The sequence below is a fragment of the Podarcis melisellensis genome, assembly GCF_964234715.1.
Source record: "Podarcis melisellensis genome assembly, chromosome: 4".
NCBI classification, from domain to species: domain Eukaryota; kingdom Metazoa; phylum Chordata; class Lepidosauria; order Squamata; family Lacertidae; genus Podarcis; species Podarcis melisellensis.
In genome coordinates, this window is record NC_138531.1 from 94,522,161 (window position 1) to 94,539,973 (window position 17,813).

The 17,813-nt window shown below is 45.4% G+C and overlaps 1 protein-coding gene across 11 annotated transcripts in view; it reads left to right on the forward strand.

Moving 5' to 3' along the window:
- The window catches only part of TENM4 (teneurin transmembrane protein 4), a 628,724-nt gene that overhangs the window by 548,075 nt on the left and 62,836 nt on the right, over positions 1-17,813 (forward strand). For all 11 annotated transcript variants that reach the window (XM_081909492.1, XM_081909496.1, XM_081909502.1 and 8 more), the window contains 2 exons: positions 5,975-6,094; positions 12,262-12,523. In XM_081909492.1, coding sequence (XP_081765618.1) covers positions 5,975-6,094; positions 12,262-12,523 — 382 coding nt within the window. The remainder of the gene's footprint in view (positions 1-5,974; positions 6,095-12,261; positions 12,524-17,813) is intronic.

Genomic DNA, 17,813 nt, shown 5'->3' on the forward strand with positions numbered 1-17,813 from the left:
ATCGGCAAGTCCTAGGCTCAGTGGTTTAACCCACAGCACCACCCGCGTCCCATAAATACAAGTAAATTAGTAAAACAAAACAGCAAAACAATATCCCCAATCTTTCCCACAAGCACATTTTAAAAGAGCATTGAATGTTAATCAGCTAAAGGCTTGGTTGAAGAGGAACGTTTTTGCCTGGCGTCTAAAGGTGTGCAATGAAGGTGCTAGGTGAGCCTCCCTGGGGGGGGGGAGGAGGAGGAGGAGGAGGAGGAGGAGGAGTTTGGATTTGATATCCCGCTTTATCAATACCCTAAGGAGTCTCAAAGCGGCTAACATTCTTCTTTCCCCCACAACAAACACTCTGTGAGGTGAGTGGGGCTGAGAGACTAGCCCAAGGTCACCCAGCAGCTGCATGTGGAGGAGCGGAGACGCAAACCCGGTTCCCCAGATTACGAGACTACCACTCTTAACCACTACCCACAGATGGGGAGCCCCTGCAGAAAAGGCCCCATTCTCGTGTTGCCACCCTCCGGGTCTCTTGTGGAGGAGGCTCACGAAGTAGGGCCACAGAGGATGATCTCAGGGTCCGGGTTCATATGAAGAGAGGCAGTCCTTGAGGTATTGCAGTCCTGAGCCGTTTAAGGCTTTATAGGTCAGAACCAGCACTTTGGATTGGGCCTGGAAACTAATTGGCAGCCAGAGAAGTCAGGCCATGATTGGTGTAATAGACTCAAACTGTCTTCTCCCGGTGAGCAATGTGGCTTCCAAATTCATCACTGGCTGAAGTTTCCGAGCCGTCTTCAGATTCAGCCCTATGGAGAACGCATTGCAGTAATCCAACCTAGAGGTTACCAGAGCAAAGACAAAAAGTTAGGCTATCCCTGTCCAGGTGGGGTACCAGCTTAAGCTGATGGAAGGCACTCAGAGCCATCAAGTCCACTTGAGCCTCAAGTGACAGCAGATGATCCTGGAGTACCCCCAAACTACGTACCTGTCCTCGCAGTGGCCACCCAAAGGCCTGCGGCAAACCCACAAGGAGGACCTCTTCCCCTGTGCTTTCCAGTGACTGGCATTCAGAAACACCTCCAGCCAAGGATGCAGAGCATAACCATCATGGCCCATAGACAACATCAGTATGGCCTGAAGGCATTTTATGAGTCCAGCACTTCACTCAAGCTTTGGGTCTGGTCTATGTCTTGACCAGCCACATAACACACCACTTTGGGTTTCTTAACAGAATACAATCAGGATGTTGTTGTTCAGTTGTTTAGTCATGTACAACTCTTCATGACCCCATGGACCAGAGCACACCAGGCACTCCTGTCTTCCACTGCCTCCCACAGTTTGGTCAAACTCACACAGGTAGCTTCAAGAACACTGTCCAACCATCTCGTCCTCTGTCGTCCTCTTCTCCTTGTGCCCTCCATCTTTCCCAACATCAGGGTCTTTCCCAGGGAGTCTTCTCTTCTCATGAGGTGGCCAAAGTATTGGAGCCTCAGCTTCACGATCTGTCCTTCCAGTGAGCACTCAGGGCAGATTTCCTTCAGAATGGATACGTTTGATCTTCTTGCAGTCCGTGGGACTCTCAAGCACCATAATTCAAAAGCATCCATTCTTCGGCGATCAGCCTTCTTTATGGTCCAGCTCTCACTTCCATACATCACTACTGGGAAAACCAGAGCTTTAACTATACGGATAATCAGGATATAAAAGGTAAAAGGTAAAGGACCCCTGGATGGTTAAGTCCTGTCAAAGATGACTATGGGTATGCAGTGCTCACCTCGTTTTCTGGCTGAGGGAGCCGGCGTCATGTGGGTCATGTGGCCAGCAGGACTAAACCGCTTCTGGCGCAACGGAACACTATGACGGGAACCAGAGCGGATTGAAATGTTATTTACCTTCCCGCCACAGCGGCACCTATCTATCTACTTGCGCTGGCGTGCTTTCGAACTAACTAGGTTGGCAGGAGCTGGGACCAAGCAATGGGAGCTCGCCCCGTCGCAGAGATTCAAACCGCCAACCTTCCAATCTGCAAGCCCAAGAGACTCAGTGGTTTAGACCACAGCGCCACCCGCACTAAAATGTAAGAGAAAACCACTCAAATAAATAAAAACAACCAGACAAGGAGGAAAGGAAGCCTCTTAGGTGGCAAGATCAATTTGTATGTTTATTCATATTATTAGGAAACAGTGAGTCCTTAAGTGACTGTGGAGGCCAATTCTGGATCCACACGTCCTTCCACAGTGTGGACATTGGTTTCTGGGTGGGAGTTGATCATGGTCAGGGTTTGCCAAGTGGGCCTTCCTCTTAGCACATTTCTCCCTTTCTCCCTGAGTTCAGCTGTCTTCAAAGCCCATGACACCTTTGGCAAAGGCTGTTCTCCAATTGCAGCACTCGCAGGCCAGTGTTTCCCAATTGCTGGTGTTTATATAGCATTTTACATATTACACTTGCATTTAAACATGGGCAACCCTTTCACAGGAAAAGGGAAAGTGTAGTGCTTATGGGATTGAGTGTCGCTTCAGGGACTTTTCCCTTCTTGTCTTTCTGTTATTTCCTAGACAACAAGGTAATGTTTAGGAGTGATTGCATGAGAGATGTTGCAGAATCAGGCCGTTTTATTTCCTTGGCTGTGTATGGACCATGAACCCCAGCACTGCCTTTGCTCTGAGTAGAACTTTCCCATTTCACCTAAGGGAAAACAGAAACATTAACTTTAATCTCCCGGTGAATTATGCATTACTTAATAATATGACAGGCCGAAATTACCGCATGCCTAAATTGCCGTCTGCTTTCTTGAAATCCAGTGATGAATTATCATTCCCAAAATATTAAGAAACCCCAAAAGGTCATTTAAACAAAAAAAAAACTAGTGGAAAAGGCCCCTTTGGGAAGGACTAATTAAAAATGCTGACTAAATAGCTGTTTTCAGTGAAAAGAGAGCATCAAAACAATTTCCAAAATAACTTTAAAAGGCAAGCAAATTCATAAGAGGAAATATGTTAATAATTCATCGGATCGCTGAGGCTTCGGCTATGGGGGGGTGGAAATAAGTGTTGCTAAATTACCGAATATGCATTCCATCTTGGCAAGGCAAGACTGATTGAAAGAGATCTCCTCCTATTAACAGGAGAGGTAATTTTATGTACATACACCGAGAGACTTCCCTGGGCAGAGCAGAGAGAGGGAGAGGGTCTTTTGCAGTACCAGTTAGCTTGTTTGCAGTGTAATTGCATTTAGACCAAGGTCTTCTGAAGGAAATGACTGACTAAATTAGCATTAACCAGGTTCCTGTGGGGCTCGGTGCATTGTGGGAGAGTCGGTCTCGCCTCCAGAAAGGACGTGTTGACCCAGTAGAGGCCAGGTGCTGACAAGGCACGGCGTTAATTGCTTTTCCCAAACGGGGTAACTTTTATCACTTGGGGGAAATAGAAAGGGGGGGGGAGAGAAAAGAAATCTCATCAGGCAAAGTGTAGGACTTAAACCTCTTCTTCATTTTTCACCCACCCATTCTTCCTTGGGCTCCCTTCAGTCAAGTGCAGCTAGCCCGTGGACGGTCTGGGAATCAGCATGTTTTTACATGAGAAGAATATGTCCTTTTATTTAAAATGCATCTCTGGGTTATTTGTGGGGCCTGCCTGGTGTTTTTACATGAGTAGAATGTGTGCTTTTATTTAAAATGCATCTCTAGGTTATTTGTGGGGCTTGCCTGGTGTTTTTACATGAGTAGAGTGTGTGCTTTTATTTAAAATGCATCTCTGGCTTATTTGTGGGGCATAGGAATTCGTTCATCCCCCCCCCAAAAAAAATATAGTCCGGCCCCCCACAAGATCTGAGGGGCAGGGGACCAGCCCCCCGCTGAAAAAGTTTGCTGACCCCTGGACTAGACCATGCGTAGGCAAACTAAGACCCAGGGGCTGGATCCAGTCCAGTCACCTTCTAAATCCAGCCCGCAGATGGTCTGAGAATCAGTGTGTTTTTACATGAGTAGAATGTGTCCTTTTATTTAAAATGCATCTCTGGGTTATATGTGGGGCATAGGAATTTGTTCCATTTCCCCCAAAAATATAATCTGGCCCTCCACAAGGTCTGGGGGACAGTGGACTGGCCCCATGCTGAAAAAGTTTGCTAAACCCTGGACTAGTCAACCCACGGGGTCCCTTCCAGCTTAACGAATCTGTGATTCTGTGCTGATGCAGGGAGTTTATAATGTTCCTCCACCTTGGGACTGCTGTCAACTCAAGGTTCTACCACCAGCCAAGCCTCAGCTGGGAATAGTCTTCCCAGAGGTTCAAAAACCTCAGAGCCTTCATATATGTCTTTGTGTGGAAATACCCCAAACTCAGCAACCTCTTACCTTATTTCTCATGCCAGCTCCATAAGCCAATGCGTCTCAGAAAGTGCCTCAAGTTATGGTTGTATTCTGACTTCAACACATATTATATTATTAGGCTAAGTGTGTATCCCTCCAGCTAAACTCACATCCAGTCATGTAAATCAATCTTCTACTGTATTAGTTACTTGAACAGCAAACAAACTTATGACATGCAAATGATAAAAAATAGCTGGCTTGCGGTAGAAGGAGGATAAATGTGTGGTTGAATCTGAGGCCCCTTCTGCAACCGCACAAGGGGTATCAGACCACTTTATAAACAGCCATGGCTTCTCCCCAAATAATTCTGGGAACTGTAGGTCAATACGGATGCTGAGAGATGTTGAGAGCCCTATTCCCCTCCCAGATCTGCAATTCCCAGAGTGTTTTAACAATCGATCCCTCTTGCTAGAGGAGAGCAGAGAGCTCTCTAACAAACTACAGTTCCCAGAATTCTCTGGGGGAAGCGACAACGGTTTAAAGTGCTCTGTCGCCCCTTTAACTGTATCATTCGCAGATGGGGCCTGAGATAAAAGAGGCAGATGAGATGAAAAAGCAACGGCAAGGCTGCCATCCTCTAGGCTGCAACTCAGACCGGCAGAGAACAAGATCAGAGAGAGGCTTTTCTTCGGAGGAGGAGGAGGAGAAAATGGTCTGAGCGGGATTAGATATTCTAGGAATAACCAGTAGCAGAGATCAGGCTTTAATCAGCTGCTAACAGATCTGCAGCGGGGAGATCAAAGCAGTTATAAATGCAGAGACTAGGGAGTAATTGGGAAAAAATAGAGTAATGCCCAGTTGAGACTGAAGAATCATGGTTGCCACATTTCTCGGAGATCATCCCTTCTCACATCAAGAAGCCCTCGGCTCAACAAGCCAATCTGAGAAGGAAGGAAGGAAGGAAGGAAGGGACTCTTCCCTTCTTCTGCTGCCCCTTCCAGGGATTAAGGTTGAATCCTGACAAGACAGAAGTACTGTTCTTGGGGTACAGGGGGCAGGCTGGTATGGAGGACTACCTGGTCCTGAATGGGGTAGCTGTGCCCCTGAAGGACCAGGTGCGCAGCCTGGGAGTCATTTTGGACTCACAGCTGTCCATGGAGGGGCAGGTCAATTCTGAGTCCAGGGCGGCTGTCTACCAGCTCCATCTGGTATGCTTTTGTTCTCTTGCACGCCCACCACATGAAGAAGAAGAAGAGTTTGGATTTGATATCCAGCCTTTCACTCCCTTTAAGGAGTCTCAAAGCGGCCAACATTCTCCTTTCCCTTCCTCCCCCACAACAAACACTCTGTGAGGTGAGTGGGGCTGAGAGACGTCAGAGAAGTGTGACTAGCCCAAGGTCACCCAGCAGCTGCATGTGGAGGAGCGGGGAAGCGAACCTGGTTCCCCAGATTACGAGACTACCGCTCTTAACCACTACACCACACTGGCTCCCACCATACAGAATGTGCCTTCTTTTTCTTTACACTTCCAACAAATAATTGTAGGTCTTCTATACATTTTTGCTAATTTAGTAGGAGTTAGGTACCAACGGTACATCGTTTTCATATGGTTTTTCTTCAACATACAGCAGAGGACAGGATTAAGAATTAAGCATGTGGCGCTTTCTCTTCTCCCTGCAGCCACCCTTGTGTGATTCGTGGGCAGGTGATGACATCGGACGGGACTCCGCTCGTCGGCGTGAATATCAGCTTTGTCAACAACCCTCTTTTCGGCTACACTATCAGCAGGCAGGATGGCAGGTACGTATGTGGGGCCCTTTCTGCCTTTTCGTTGTGTGAAGTGCAAGGCTGGCTTCAATGCAGAGGCTTGAGTGTGAACATCAGCTTGTCTGTTTCATAGGGTGCTTGCAGATTCCTTTCCTTCCTTGCTGGGTCTGGACTGGCACTAATAAATAAGCAGGCTGCAAATTAGGTGGGGAAGTTTGAACCTTCCAACTTCTAAGGAAAGCTGCTACTCCTGATAGTACCTTTGAAGGTGACCTGGAAACTACAACTAATCCAGAATGCGGCAGCTAGACTGGTGACAGGGAGCGGCTGCAAGACCATATAACACCGGTCCTGAAAGACCTGCATTGGCTCTCAGTACATTTCCAGGCATAATTCAAAGTGTTGGTGCTGACCTTGAAAGCCCCAAATGGCCTCGGCCCAGTATACCTGAAGGAGCATCTCCACCCCCATCGTCCAGCCCGGACACTGAGGTCCAGCTCTGAGGGCCTTCTGAAGGCAGTTCCCTCATTGCGAGAAGTGAAGCTACAGGGAATCAGGGAGAGGGCCTTCTTGGTAGTGGCGCCTGCCCTGTGGAACACCCTCACATCAGATGTCAAGGAAATAAACAACTATCAGACTTTTAGAAGACATCTAAAGGCAGCCCTGTTTAGGGAAGTTTTTAATGTCTGACGTTTTATCACTTTATTATTATTATTATTATTATTATTATTATTATTATTATTCTGTTGCGAGCTGCCCATGGTGGCTGGGGAAATCCAGCCAGATAGGTGGCGTATAAATAATAATAATAATAATAATAATAATAATAATAATAATAATAATAATAATAATAATTAGAGGGGTGGGGGAAATAGACAATACTTCCCACCTGATTCCCACTTAGTGGTAGCCAGATAAATGCACTTCCCACCACAGGGTATTGCCTCTGAGCCCACCAGGCTATTCTGAATGAAATAAGGCACAGCAAAGAAGGGAAAGAATTGGTTTAAACTACAGCGGGAAAAGTAGGGATTGGTCACCGTGCATAGAATCATAGAGTTGGAAAGAACCCCAGAGTGTCTCCTAATCTAACCCCCTGCAATGCAGGAATCTAAACTAAAGACAGTCATCCAACCTCTGCTTAGAAACCTCCAAGGAAGCTGGAGCTGGCGGGAAATGGAATCCAACAATACATGGAAGGCCTTAGTGTAGGCAGTAAATGACCAAACCAGCCAAATTCCAGAAGATTCACCGGAAGGCCTTTGACTTGTAATAATGGCAATCTTTTGTGGTTTGTGCAGCTGCCTCAATGAATAAGGGTCATGATTCAGTGGTACTGCATCTGCTTTGCTTGCAGAAGGCCCCTGGTTCATTCCCCAGGTAAACTCCTCTCTGAACCCCCCGAGAGATGGTTGCAGTCCTTGTAGATGATGCCGAGCTACAGGAACCAGCAGTCTGTGTCAATATGAGGCAGCTTCCGGCTGTTAGAATTCCTGCTCCCTGATTGCTGTCATGGGATTGTTGTCTTTCCCATGACGGTGTATGTTTTGGCTCCACAGAGTGGGAAGTGACGGAGACAGGATGTCTATGTTACTGTGTTCCGTGAAGTGGGACTATATTGTCCTTCTGTTCTTTTTCTCTTTGCTGTCTGATGCTAGAGAGAGAAGGAGCCATGTTGCAGTGCTCCGTGTGTGTTTATATGTAAATAAAGTAGATTAGCCAAAATACCGAGTTTCTGAGGTCTGTTACGCAATGCTGCGCAAACTCGGCGGATCCCTAAGTGTGCCGGTGTCGGTTGGCATCGGTCGCTGTGATGTTTGGGCTGGAGAAAGGTTTTGAAGCTCCTGAAAAAAAGACCAGGAGGGAGAGAACATGCCAGTCGGGCATGTGTCTCTGCCAGGGTCCTGCTCGAGTGTAGGCTGAACTCCTGACACCAGCGTGCCGTTCCTCTGGTTTTAGCCGCCTTAGTTGACACTGGTTTTAGCCGCCTTAGTGCACAGCGTCCTCTAAGCATCTCAGGTGCATGTTGCATTGAAACATTGGAAACCTCGTTGGAGTTGCGGCTGTTTTCCGGTGCTGTGGCTGAGTCCTAGCCGTGCCAGGAGAATAGAGGAGCCGGGCATTCCAAGGGGACAGGGGAGAGCCCTGCTAAGGCTGTGTGCATTTCCACCTCAGTGGAAAAGTTCCCAGGGCCAAGCTGTAAAACCCGCTCTTCTTTTTTCAACAACAAAATTCTCGCTTTGAGCCATTGACTAGGTAGGACTGCAGACCACACGCTTCTGAAAGAGCTTTCGTAAAGGCCAGGGCATCATCTGCGGCCCTTGTCAGAGAGAACGCTTTGATGCTTCTTGATAAGAGGAGAGTTTTGCTGGCGGTTTTCGTTTTGATTCCACCGGCTTGGGTCTTATCTCTCATTCTCTTTCCTTCATTGCTTCTTGGCCTCATCAAGGTAACTTCAAGGCGAAAGCAGGAGCTGATGACTAGCTGCATCTCCCGCAACAACAATGTCGCCTCTGTGTTTACCTCGCCTGCTTGAGATCGATTCCTTCCCTTTTTCCCCCAGTTTCATGCTTGTGCCAAAAGGAAGCACAGTTCTAAAGCTCATTAGAGTTCACTGTTCCGAGCAACTCCCCTCGCCAGTGAGGCAAAGAAGAGATGTTTTCATTTATAAACGACCCTTCTTTTTCCAGCCGCTTGTTGAACTCCTTTTTATTTTTAGTATTTAAAAGGGAAACAACCCCAGTCCTTTTTGTAGTCGCCCCCCTCTCCCCACATTTCATACTCAGCCCCAGGCTGCATTCCAGGCTTTGCCAAATGCTAACTAGCTGTTAAAAATGCCCTCATCAAGACTTAAATGCTCTTCATTTCGCTGGCAAGCAACAAATGGAGGCTTTTAAAAGCGAGCGGCCAGAGTTTTTGATGTCTCTATTTGAATTGCAGAATAAACATCTCACTTCGTTTATATATATAAATAAAGAGGTTTTTAAAAATGGAAGCATTTTATTATCACTTCATGGCAAAAATAAAAAATCTGTCCCCTCTAAAGCACACATTTGGGATGATTCCAGGTTTTGTATCCAGGGCTGAACACACTAACCCATTCAAAGCACAAAAGTGTGGGTTCCCCCAATGTGGAACTGTTTAGGCCTATCCTTACTATACTGTTTGCATTCTAGACTGCCATCAGCCAAGGATGGATGTAGCTATTTTATTGTCCTCTTCATGAGGTTATCCTGCACTTGCCCCAGGTGCATAAAGAAAGAAGTGGTGGTTGCAATCTTTTTTATTTTTATTGATATTTTATTAGAATAATTTCATTTATAAAAAGACCATGTGAGGAAAGAACTTGTGGGTCTAGATGACCCTCTAGGTCCTCCGCCCCCTGACTCTACAACTCAACAACACCCTCCCATGCACTGAACTATAGATTTCAAGCTCCGTGGGCTATGCAAAGTGAAATGTGTATCTATGGCACTAAAATCATAGACTCATAGAATTGTAGAGTTGGAGTCTACTTCAACCCCCTGCAATGCAGAAATCCTTTGTAGGGCTCGAAGCCACGACCCTGAAATTAAGAGCCTCATGCTCTCTTGGCTGAGTTATCCCAGCAGACAAACGCCTTTCTCAGATTCTCCTGCTAGCATCAAGCTACCAGACAGACCACCTGTTTGGTGTGATCTGGAAGCTGTTGTTGTTTATTCGTTTAGTCTTCATGACTCCATGGACCAGAGCACGCCAGGCACTCCTGTCTTCCACTGCCGCAGTTTGGTCAAACTCATGTTAGTAGCATCGAGAACACTGTCCAGTCATCTCGTCCTCTGCCGTTCCCTTCTCCTTGTACCCTCCATCTTTCCCAGCATCAGGGTCTTTTCCAGGGAGTCTTCTCTTTTCATGAGGTGGCCAAAGTCTTGGAGCCTCAGCTTCACGATCTGTCCTTCCAGTGAGCACTCAGGGCTGATTTCCTTCAGAATGGAGAGGTATGATCTTCTTGCAGTCCATGGGACTCTCAAGAGTCTCCTCCAGCACCAGAATTCAAAAGCATCAATTCTTCGGCGATCAGCCTTCTTGATGGTCCAGCTCTCACTTCCATACATCACTACTGGGAGAACCATGGCTTTAACTATACGGACATTTGTCAGCACGACTCTGCTTTTTAAGATGCTGTCTAGGTTTGTCATTACTTTTCTCCCAAGAAGCAGGCATCTTTTAATTTGTGACTGCTGTCACCATCTGCAGTGATCATGGAGCCCAAGAAAGTAGAATCTCTCACTGCCTCCATTTCCTCTCCTTCTATTTGCCAGGAGGTGATGGGACCAGTGGCCATGATCTTCGTTTTTTTGATGTTGAGCTTCAGACCATATTTTGCGCTCTCCTCTTTCACCCTCATTAAAAGGTTCTTTAATTCCTCCTCACTTTCTGCCATCAAGGTTGTGTCATCTGCATATCTGAGGTTGTTGATATTTCTTCTGGCAATCTTAATTCCGGTTTGGGATTCATCCAGCCCAGCCTTTCGCATGATGAATTCTGCATATAAGTTAAATAAACAGGTACAGATATGTATATTCTTATTATCCTAAAACGCATATAATTTCCAGTAACCTAATATATTCTTCGTAAACTTATTCCAGGTATCATTGTATTCATCCAAAGAAAGTCTGTGTCAATAAGCTGTACATTCATAAGTTGCCAATGTTGCCGTGTTGTCAAGCCATTGATTAAGGAGAATTGTATCTCTGTTCTTCCAGTTCATCAGCATCAGTCTCTCAGCCACCATTAGGGCAGATAGAATCTATTTTCACTGTCCTGTTGTCAATTTCCATACAATGGGCATATAATTCAAGGGAATATTCACCTCTGAAAAACTCAGTTTTTTCCCATAGCATCTTCTTTATATCGTCCAGCAATCTTGGTGGTTTCAGCCTAGGTGTATGCCCACCCACAGCACCATTAAGCAGGTGTGAATACGTTGTTGAGACCCCCTATGTCTGCTTTCATTCGTTGCCAAGCTGACACGCTGTAGGGGAACGCAGATTCAATCTGCAACGAGTGTTTCTTTTTGGAACGAAGCCGGTTTCTCGGGAAGTGCTTTTCAGAGGCAAAGAATACTCCATATGTTAAGTTGTGGGTGAACATATCAGACGACACAGCGATTCTTCAAAACAGCTCTCATTTATTCACAAGCCAGAACTGAACTGAACTGAAGGGTTCAGCCAGCCTGCTTATATAGAGCTCCACTAGAACGCAACAGTAACCACTTTCTGTAACTAGCCAATCACTGAACGTCACTTTCAATCCCCTATTTGCATATGTGGACTTGAGTTAAAACTATCTACAGTATCCCCCTGCTGGCCCAGGGTGAGAACTTCAGTACATGACACCATAGATCTGGATTGTGTGCAGACCAAAAAATAACAAAGTACTATATTTTTCCATGTATAAGATGCCCCCTATTTGGGGGGACTCAAATTTAAGAAAATGGGGGGAGATGGCACTTTTTTGCGGCAGGTTGCCTAGAGTTGATGAGCTTTTTTTGCAGAGGATTGCCCAGAGTTGTTGAATTTTTTGGGATTGCTGAAAACTGCTCATGCACCGCAAAAATCCACCTCTTGTCTGTCCCATCGCCAGCAGAAGCTCCCAATCACCCACCCAACAGCAGCCAATCAACACCACCCATTGATGCAGCAACCAATAATATGCACAATGCCCGCTGACAGCAGTAGCAAATAATAATAATGATGATGATGATGATGATGATGATGATGATGATGATGATAATTTTTATTTATACCCCGTTCTCCCCAGCCAAGACCGGGCTCAGGGCGGCTAACACCAGGTATAAAAACAATTGATTAAAATACAACTTAAAAACAAGATTAAAATACAACATTAAAATGCAGCCTCATTTCAGTAGAAACTCAAATCAAAAACCTTTTGGGGGATGAAAACGTCAAATCTTCACCAAGGCCAACTGTCCTCATTAAGCACTATCCACATATAAGACGGTCCCCACTTTTAAGCATATACACTGAAAAGTACAGTAGTTTCCATTGATTCTATAACAAAATGCTCCTTGTTAATTAATCTGGTTCTTAGGTTCTGTCCGGTGGTCACTTTCCAGCGTGACCCAGGAACTGAGAAGCTCAGTGAAGGGTTGAGCTGCAGAGATCTCCAATGCCTGGTTCTTGTGTTTACATTGACAGCTTTGACCTGGTGACCAACGGCGGCATCTCCATCATCTTGCACTTTGAGCGGGCGCCTTTCATCACCCAGGAGCACACCCTCTGGCTGCCGTGGGACCGCTTCTTTGTCATGGAGACCATCGTCATGAGGCATGAAGAGAACGACATCCCCAGCTGCGACCTGAGCAACTTCGCCCGGCCCAACCCTGTGGTCTCGCCTTCCCCTCTGACGGCGTTCGCCAGCTCCTGCTCAGAGAGAGGTCCCATTGTCCCGGAGATACAGGTAGGACGACAAGGGGGAGAAAGGACATTTCTGATCCCAGGTCCTGCTTGTCTGTACTGAGCAAGGAGGTTGTGGTCTCAGAGCCCAGCTCAACGTGGGAAAAACAAGCAAGCCAAACGGACGTGTACATACGTTAGAACCAGCACTAACAAAATATCGTGTTGTGATTAAAGCAGCAATAATGCCAGATTTTGAAAAATTAAGACAATTTAAAAAAAAACCACAGTTAAAACGAATTTCAGCACATCTACAAGTCAGCTTACAGGCCAGGCAAAGCCTTTTCTAATTATAATTCGCTCTGTCAGAACTGAACTGTACCCTTGCTGGTACCTTTCCCGGGAAAATCAGAGGCTCACTATGTCAAGTTCCTATTGGAAGACCGGACAAATGCTAGAACATTAGTAGTGGTGAAGTTTTTATTGGTGGTTGCAAGAACCAGTGATCCCTATCTTTAAGTCTGAGCAAAATGCTTGTTTAACCTGGAGGTAGGCTGTCTGAATTGTGCATTGCTTTGTAACGATTTGTTGGGTCTCTGGACCGTAATAAGGATTATATATATATATATATATATATATATATATATTTGCTTTCGTAGATTTTCACGGGTACAGGAATGCAGGTTTTGGTGTCCTCGGGTGTCTTCCCGTGTAAAAGTTGGGGTGTCTAGGCGACGTTTCGACGAGGTCTCACTCGTCATCTTCAGGCTGGTGCTTTCGGCTTCTTGTTACTGGAACAGAGCAGGATCTCAGTGTTTGAGTTCCTATAAATACTGTTGAGGGGGTGTGGTGTATAGCCTCCAATGTTCTGGGCAGAGAGGAAGTTCCCAGGCTAGTGTGCCTTTTCTTCTTTTGTTCCTTAATTACTTGAGGGATATCTTGAGTGATTTCTTGAGTGATATCCTGAGTACCACTTAGGTGGGTCATTAGGTGTGGATTAGTTGCTAAAGTCTTTGTGTCTTGACCTCTTGAACTTTGTGAAGAGTTTTTCTGAGAAGATGGCTGTACTGCACTTAGTTGTGCTCTGGCTTGGCTTCGTGTATAGGGGCGAGCTGTGGTTTTGTGGCCTGTGTCAGCCAGATCTGTGTAGGGATTGCAGGGGGGTGCAGCATCCGGAGGTGCCACCATGGTTTGGCTACTGGATGGTGTCTGTAATTTATCTGTGGAGAGGGTCTGGGTTTGGGTCTGGTGTGGTTGATTGGTGATGGCGTTCTGTGTGCCTCTGGATCTGGTGTCAGTTTTTGTGGGGAGGGCTAAGTGCAGTACAGCCATCTTCTCAGAAAAACTCTTCACAAAGTTCAAGAGGTCAAGACACAAAGACTTTAGCAACTAATCCACACCTAATGACCCACCTAAGTGGTACTCAGGATATCACTCAAGAAATCACTCAAGATATCCCTCAAGTAATTAAGGAACAAAAGAAGAAAAGGCACACTAGCCTGGGAACTTCCTCTCTGCCCAGAACATTGGAGGCTATACACCACACCCCCTCAACAGTATTTATAGGAACTCAAACACTGAGATCCTGCTCTGTTCCAGTAACAAGAAGCCGAAAGCACCAGCCTGAAGATGACGAGTGAGACCTCGTCGAAACGTCGCCTAGACACCCCAACTTTTACACGGGAAGACACCCGAGGACACCAAAACCTGCATATATATATATATATATATATATATATGAAAAATTATAAATGCCTTTGCTTGTGAAAAGGCCAAACTACATGTTGCATGTACAGTGGTACCTTGGTTCTCAAACTTAATCTGTTCCGGAAGTCGGTTCCAAAACCAAAAACATTCCCAAACCAAGGCACGCTTTCCCATAGAAAGTAATGCAAAATGGATTAATCCGTTCTAGACTTTTAGAAACAACACCTAAAACAGCATTCTATATTCAGATAGGTAGCCATGTTGGTCTGACGCAGTCGAAATAAAAAATTAAAAAATATTCCAGTAGCACCTTAGAGACCAACTAAGTTTGTTCTGGGTATAAGCTTTCGTGTGCATGCACACTTCTTCAGATACCACCTAAAACAGCAATTTAACACGAGTTTTACTATCTAACGAGACCATTGACCTATAAAATGAAAACAATAAACAATGTACTGCAGTCACACAATGAATCCATCAGTAGCTGAACTGGGTTCCACACAGTCACAAAAACGAAAGAAAAAGAGCCGCAAGAAAAAAATGCAAAATAGTAAAAACAGGCAGACTTCAAAACTCAAAACGGAAGCGTAACACTCAAAATGGAGCACGTTCGGCTTCTGAAAAAAGTTCGCAAACCAGAATACTTACTTCTGGGTTTGCAGTGTTTGGGCTCCAAGCTGTTTGAGTACCAAGGCGTTTGAGAACCAAGGTACCACTGTAGTTTATTTGCTGGGCAGGCACTGCTAAATGCAAAGCAGCCACGGATGGTAGACTTGAGAACCAATGTGTTTGGAGGAGGGGCAGGCAGGGGTAACATTCCCCTTGCCCCCAATTTGTCTATTCAAAATCCTCCTCCTCAGCTGCCATTTTCTCCCGAGAGGGGAAAAAGATACAGAGGGACAATTCCCTTTCCTTAAACGACAGAAAACCAACTGGGGAGAATCTTTAATAGACCAATGCCTTCAAAGAGAGGGTTAAACAGCCACTCGCATAGCATTCCTTCCCCTTGTTCAACCTGATACAACTTTTTTAATCTGAAGACGTGTGCATGCACACGAAAGCTCATACCAATAACAAACTTAGCTGGTCTCTAAGGTGCTACTGGAAAGAATTTTTTTGTTTGTTTGTTTCAACTTTTTACAAATGTTTTGCATCTAAAAAGGGGCAGGATTTTAGCATTTGGGAGAGTTGTGTCCATGTTTTGCATGCAGAAGTTCCTATTTCCAATCCCTGATATCCTTGCATAAGGTTTTGAAAGATTCCTGCCTGAAACCTGGAGAGCTTCTGCCAGTCAGAGTAGACAGAACTAGGCTAGATGCACCAGCCGGTTTTGACTTATAAAAAACCAGCTTCCTATGTTACTCATGCAAAATACGCATGGCCTTTCCCCTCCTTATACAAATACACACACACACTTCTCTCTGCACAAATGCTTACTTCCCCTCTGGGTCTCGGACTAATTTGCATAGGCATTTGCATATTTTTGATATTTATAGCTTGCCGCTCATGTCGCCATTATTTGTTTCTGCCCGTATCTGATCGACTGGCAGGGAAACGCCGGTTAACAACAGTCACCAGTGGAGACAATCTGCAATTGTCTCTGCTGGGGAGAAGGAGGGGGAAAAACCCCTCACTCCCAGAGCTATATTATTTACAATTCGATGGGAGGGAAGAAAAGGGACTCGGAAATTATCACTCAAGGCTTTGCAGCATGCAGAGAGTGGAAATAAAGCAGGCAAAAGGAATCCAGATTATCTGGCATCTTGCATTTCCTTTTCTACCTCCTGTTCATGCTCAGCAGCCACTGGGTGAAAGGCTCAATGGGGTGAGATTTTTCAGAAACAGAGGGAGATCCCAGTGTGAAACCTACCTGGCTTATGGGCTGAGAATGGGTTGAGAATGCTGCTTTATAAGAAGCCTATCCCTTGGGAAGGGACGCAGGTGGCGCTGTGGGTTAAACCACAGAGCTTAGGACTTGCTGATCAGAAGGTTGGCGGTTCGAATCCCCGCGACGGGGTGAGCTCCCGTTGCTCGTTCCCTGCTCCTGCCAACATAGCAGTTCAAAAGCACGTCAAAGTGCAAGTAGATCAATAGGCGGGAAGGTAAACGGCGTTTCCGTGCGCTGCTCTGGTTTGCCAGAAGCGACTTAGTCATGCTGGCACATGACCCGGAAGCTGTACGCCTGCTCCCTCGGCCAATAAAGCGAGATGAGCGCCGCAACCCCAGAGGCGGCCACGACTGGACCTAATAGTCAGGGGTCCCTTTACCTTTATCCCTTGAAAATTGTAAGGGTGGAACTACCTAGATTGTATAGGAATTTATTCACATATGCGACAACAGTGGCAAAGAAAGTTACTTGCCCAAAAATGGAAAGAAGTAGTAGTCCTGGAAAAGGAAGAATGGATACAAAAACTTATGGAATACGCAGAAATGGTGAAACTTACCGGAGGAATAAGGAATTAAGATAACAAAGATTTTCTATAAAAGAATGGAAATGGTTTTTGTTTGCCCAAAAATGGAAAGAAGAAGAAATCCAAGTAAAGGAAGAATGGATACAAAAACTTATGGAATACGCAGAAATGGCGAAATTTACCAGAATAAGAAATGAAGATGACAAAACTTTTTATAAAAGAATGGAAATGGTTTGTTGAATATTTACAGATAAATTGCAAACAGATGAAAACACTGGCTGGTATATTGTAATAACCTGCACCTACATAAGAATACATATTTAAAGAAGATAAATAAATGAGTAAGCTAAGGCAATTTGTATATGCAGAAGGTATTAAAAATAAAAGTTAAGGAACCACAGAAAGAGGGGGAAGTCAAGTTTTAAAATGTTAAAATGATTGTAAAAGCAATGAAATGTATATTTCTGGAAAGTATAAATGAAAGAAGAAGAAGAGGAGGAGGAGGAGAATGCTGCTTTATGGAAGTGAGTAATGGGCAACTTAAAACCATTAGGAGCGGCACCTCAACGCCTTCTAAATGTGCTGCGTCAGGGAGATTTTGGGCATCACGTAGCAGGACATAGTCTCAAGCATAGATGTGCTCTCCCAAGCCCATGTTCCCAGAATGTTCGCACTTGTGCCACAACGGCTGACTTGGGTCATGTCCACAAAATAGAAAATGGCAGGATCCACAAGGAGCTGGCTTCAGGCACCAGGCTTGTTGGCAGACCAACTCTGTACATTTCTGAGCACAATTAAAAGTCTTGGTGTTGACGTTTAAAGTCCTAAACAGCCTCGGCCCAGTAGACCTGAAGGAGCGTCTCCATCCTCATCTTTCTGCCTGGATGCTGAGGTCTAGCGTGAGGGCAGTCTGGTGGTTCCCTCACTGCGAGAAGCACAGCTACAGGGAACCAGGCAGAGGGCCTTATCGGTAGTGGCGCCCACCCTGTGGAACGCCCTCCCATCAGATGTCAAAGAGATAAACAACTACCTGACATTTAGAAAACATCTGAAGGCAGCCCTGTTCAGGGAAGTTTTTAATGTGTGGCATTTTGATGTATTTTTAATCTTTGTTGGAGGCTGCCCAGAGTGGCTGGGAAGACCCAGTCAGATGGGCGGGGTACAAATTTATTATTATTATCATTATTATTATTATTATTATTATTATTATTATTATTATTATTATTACAAAGATGT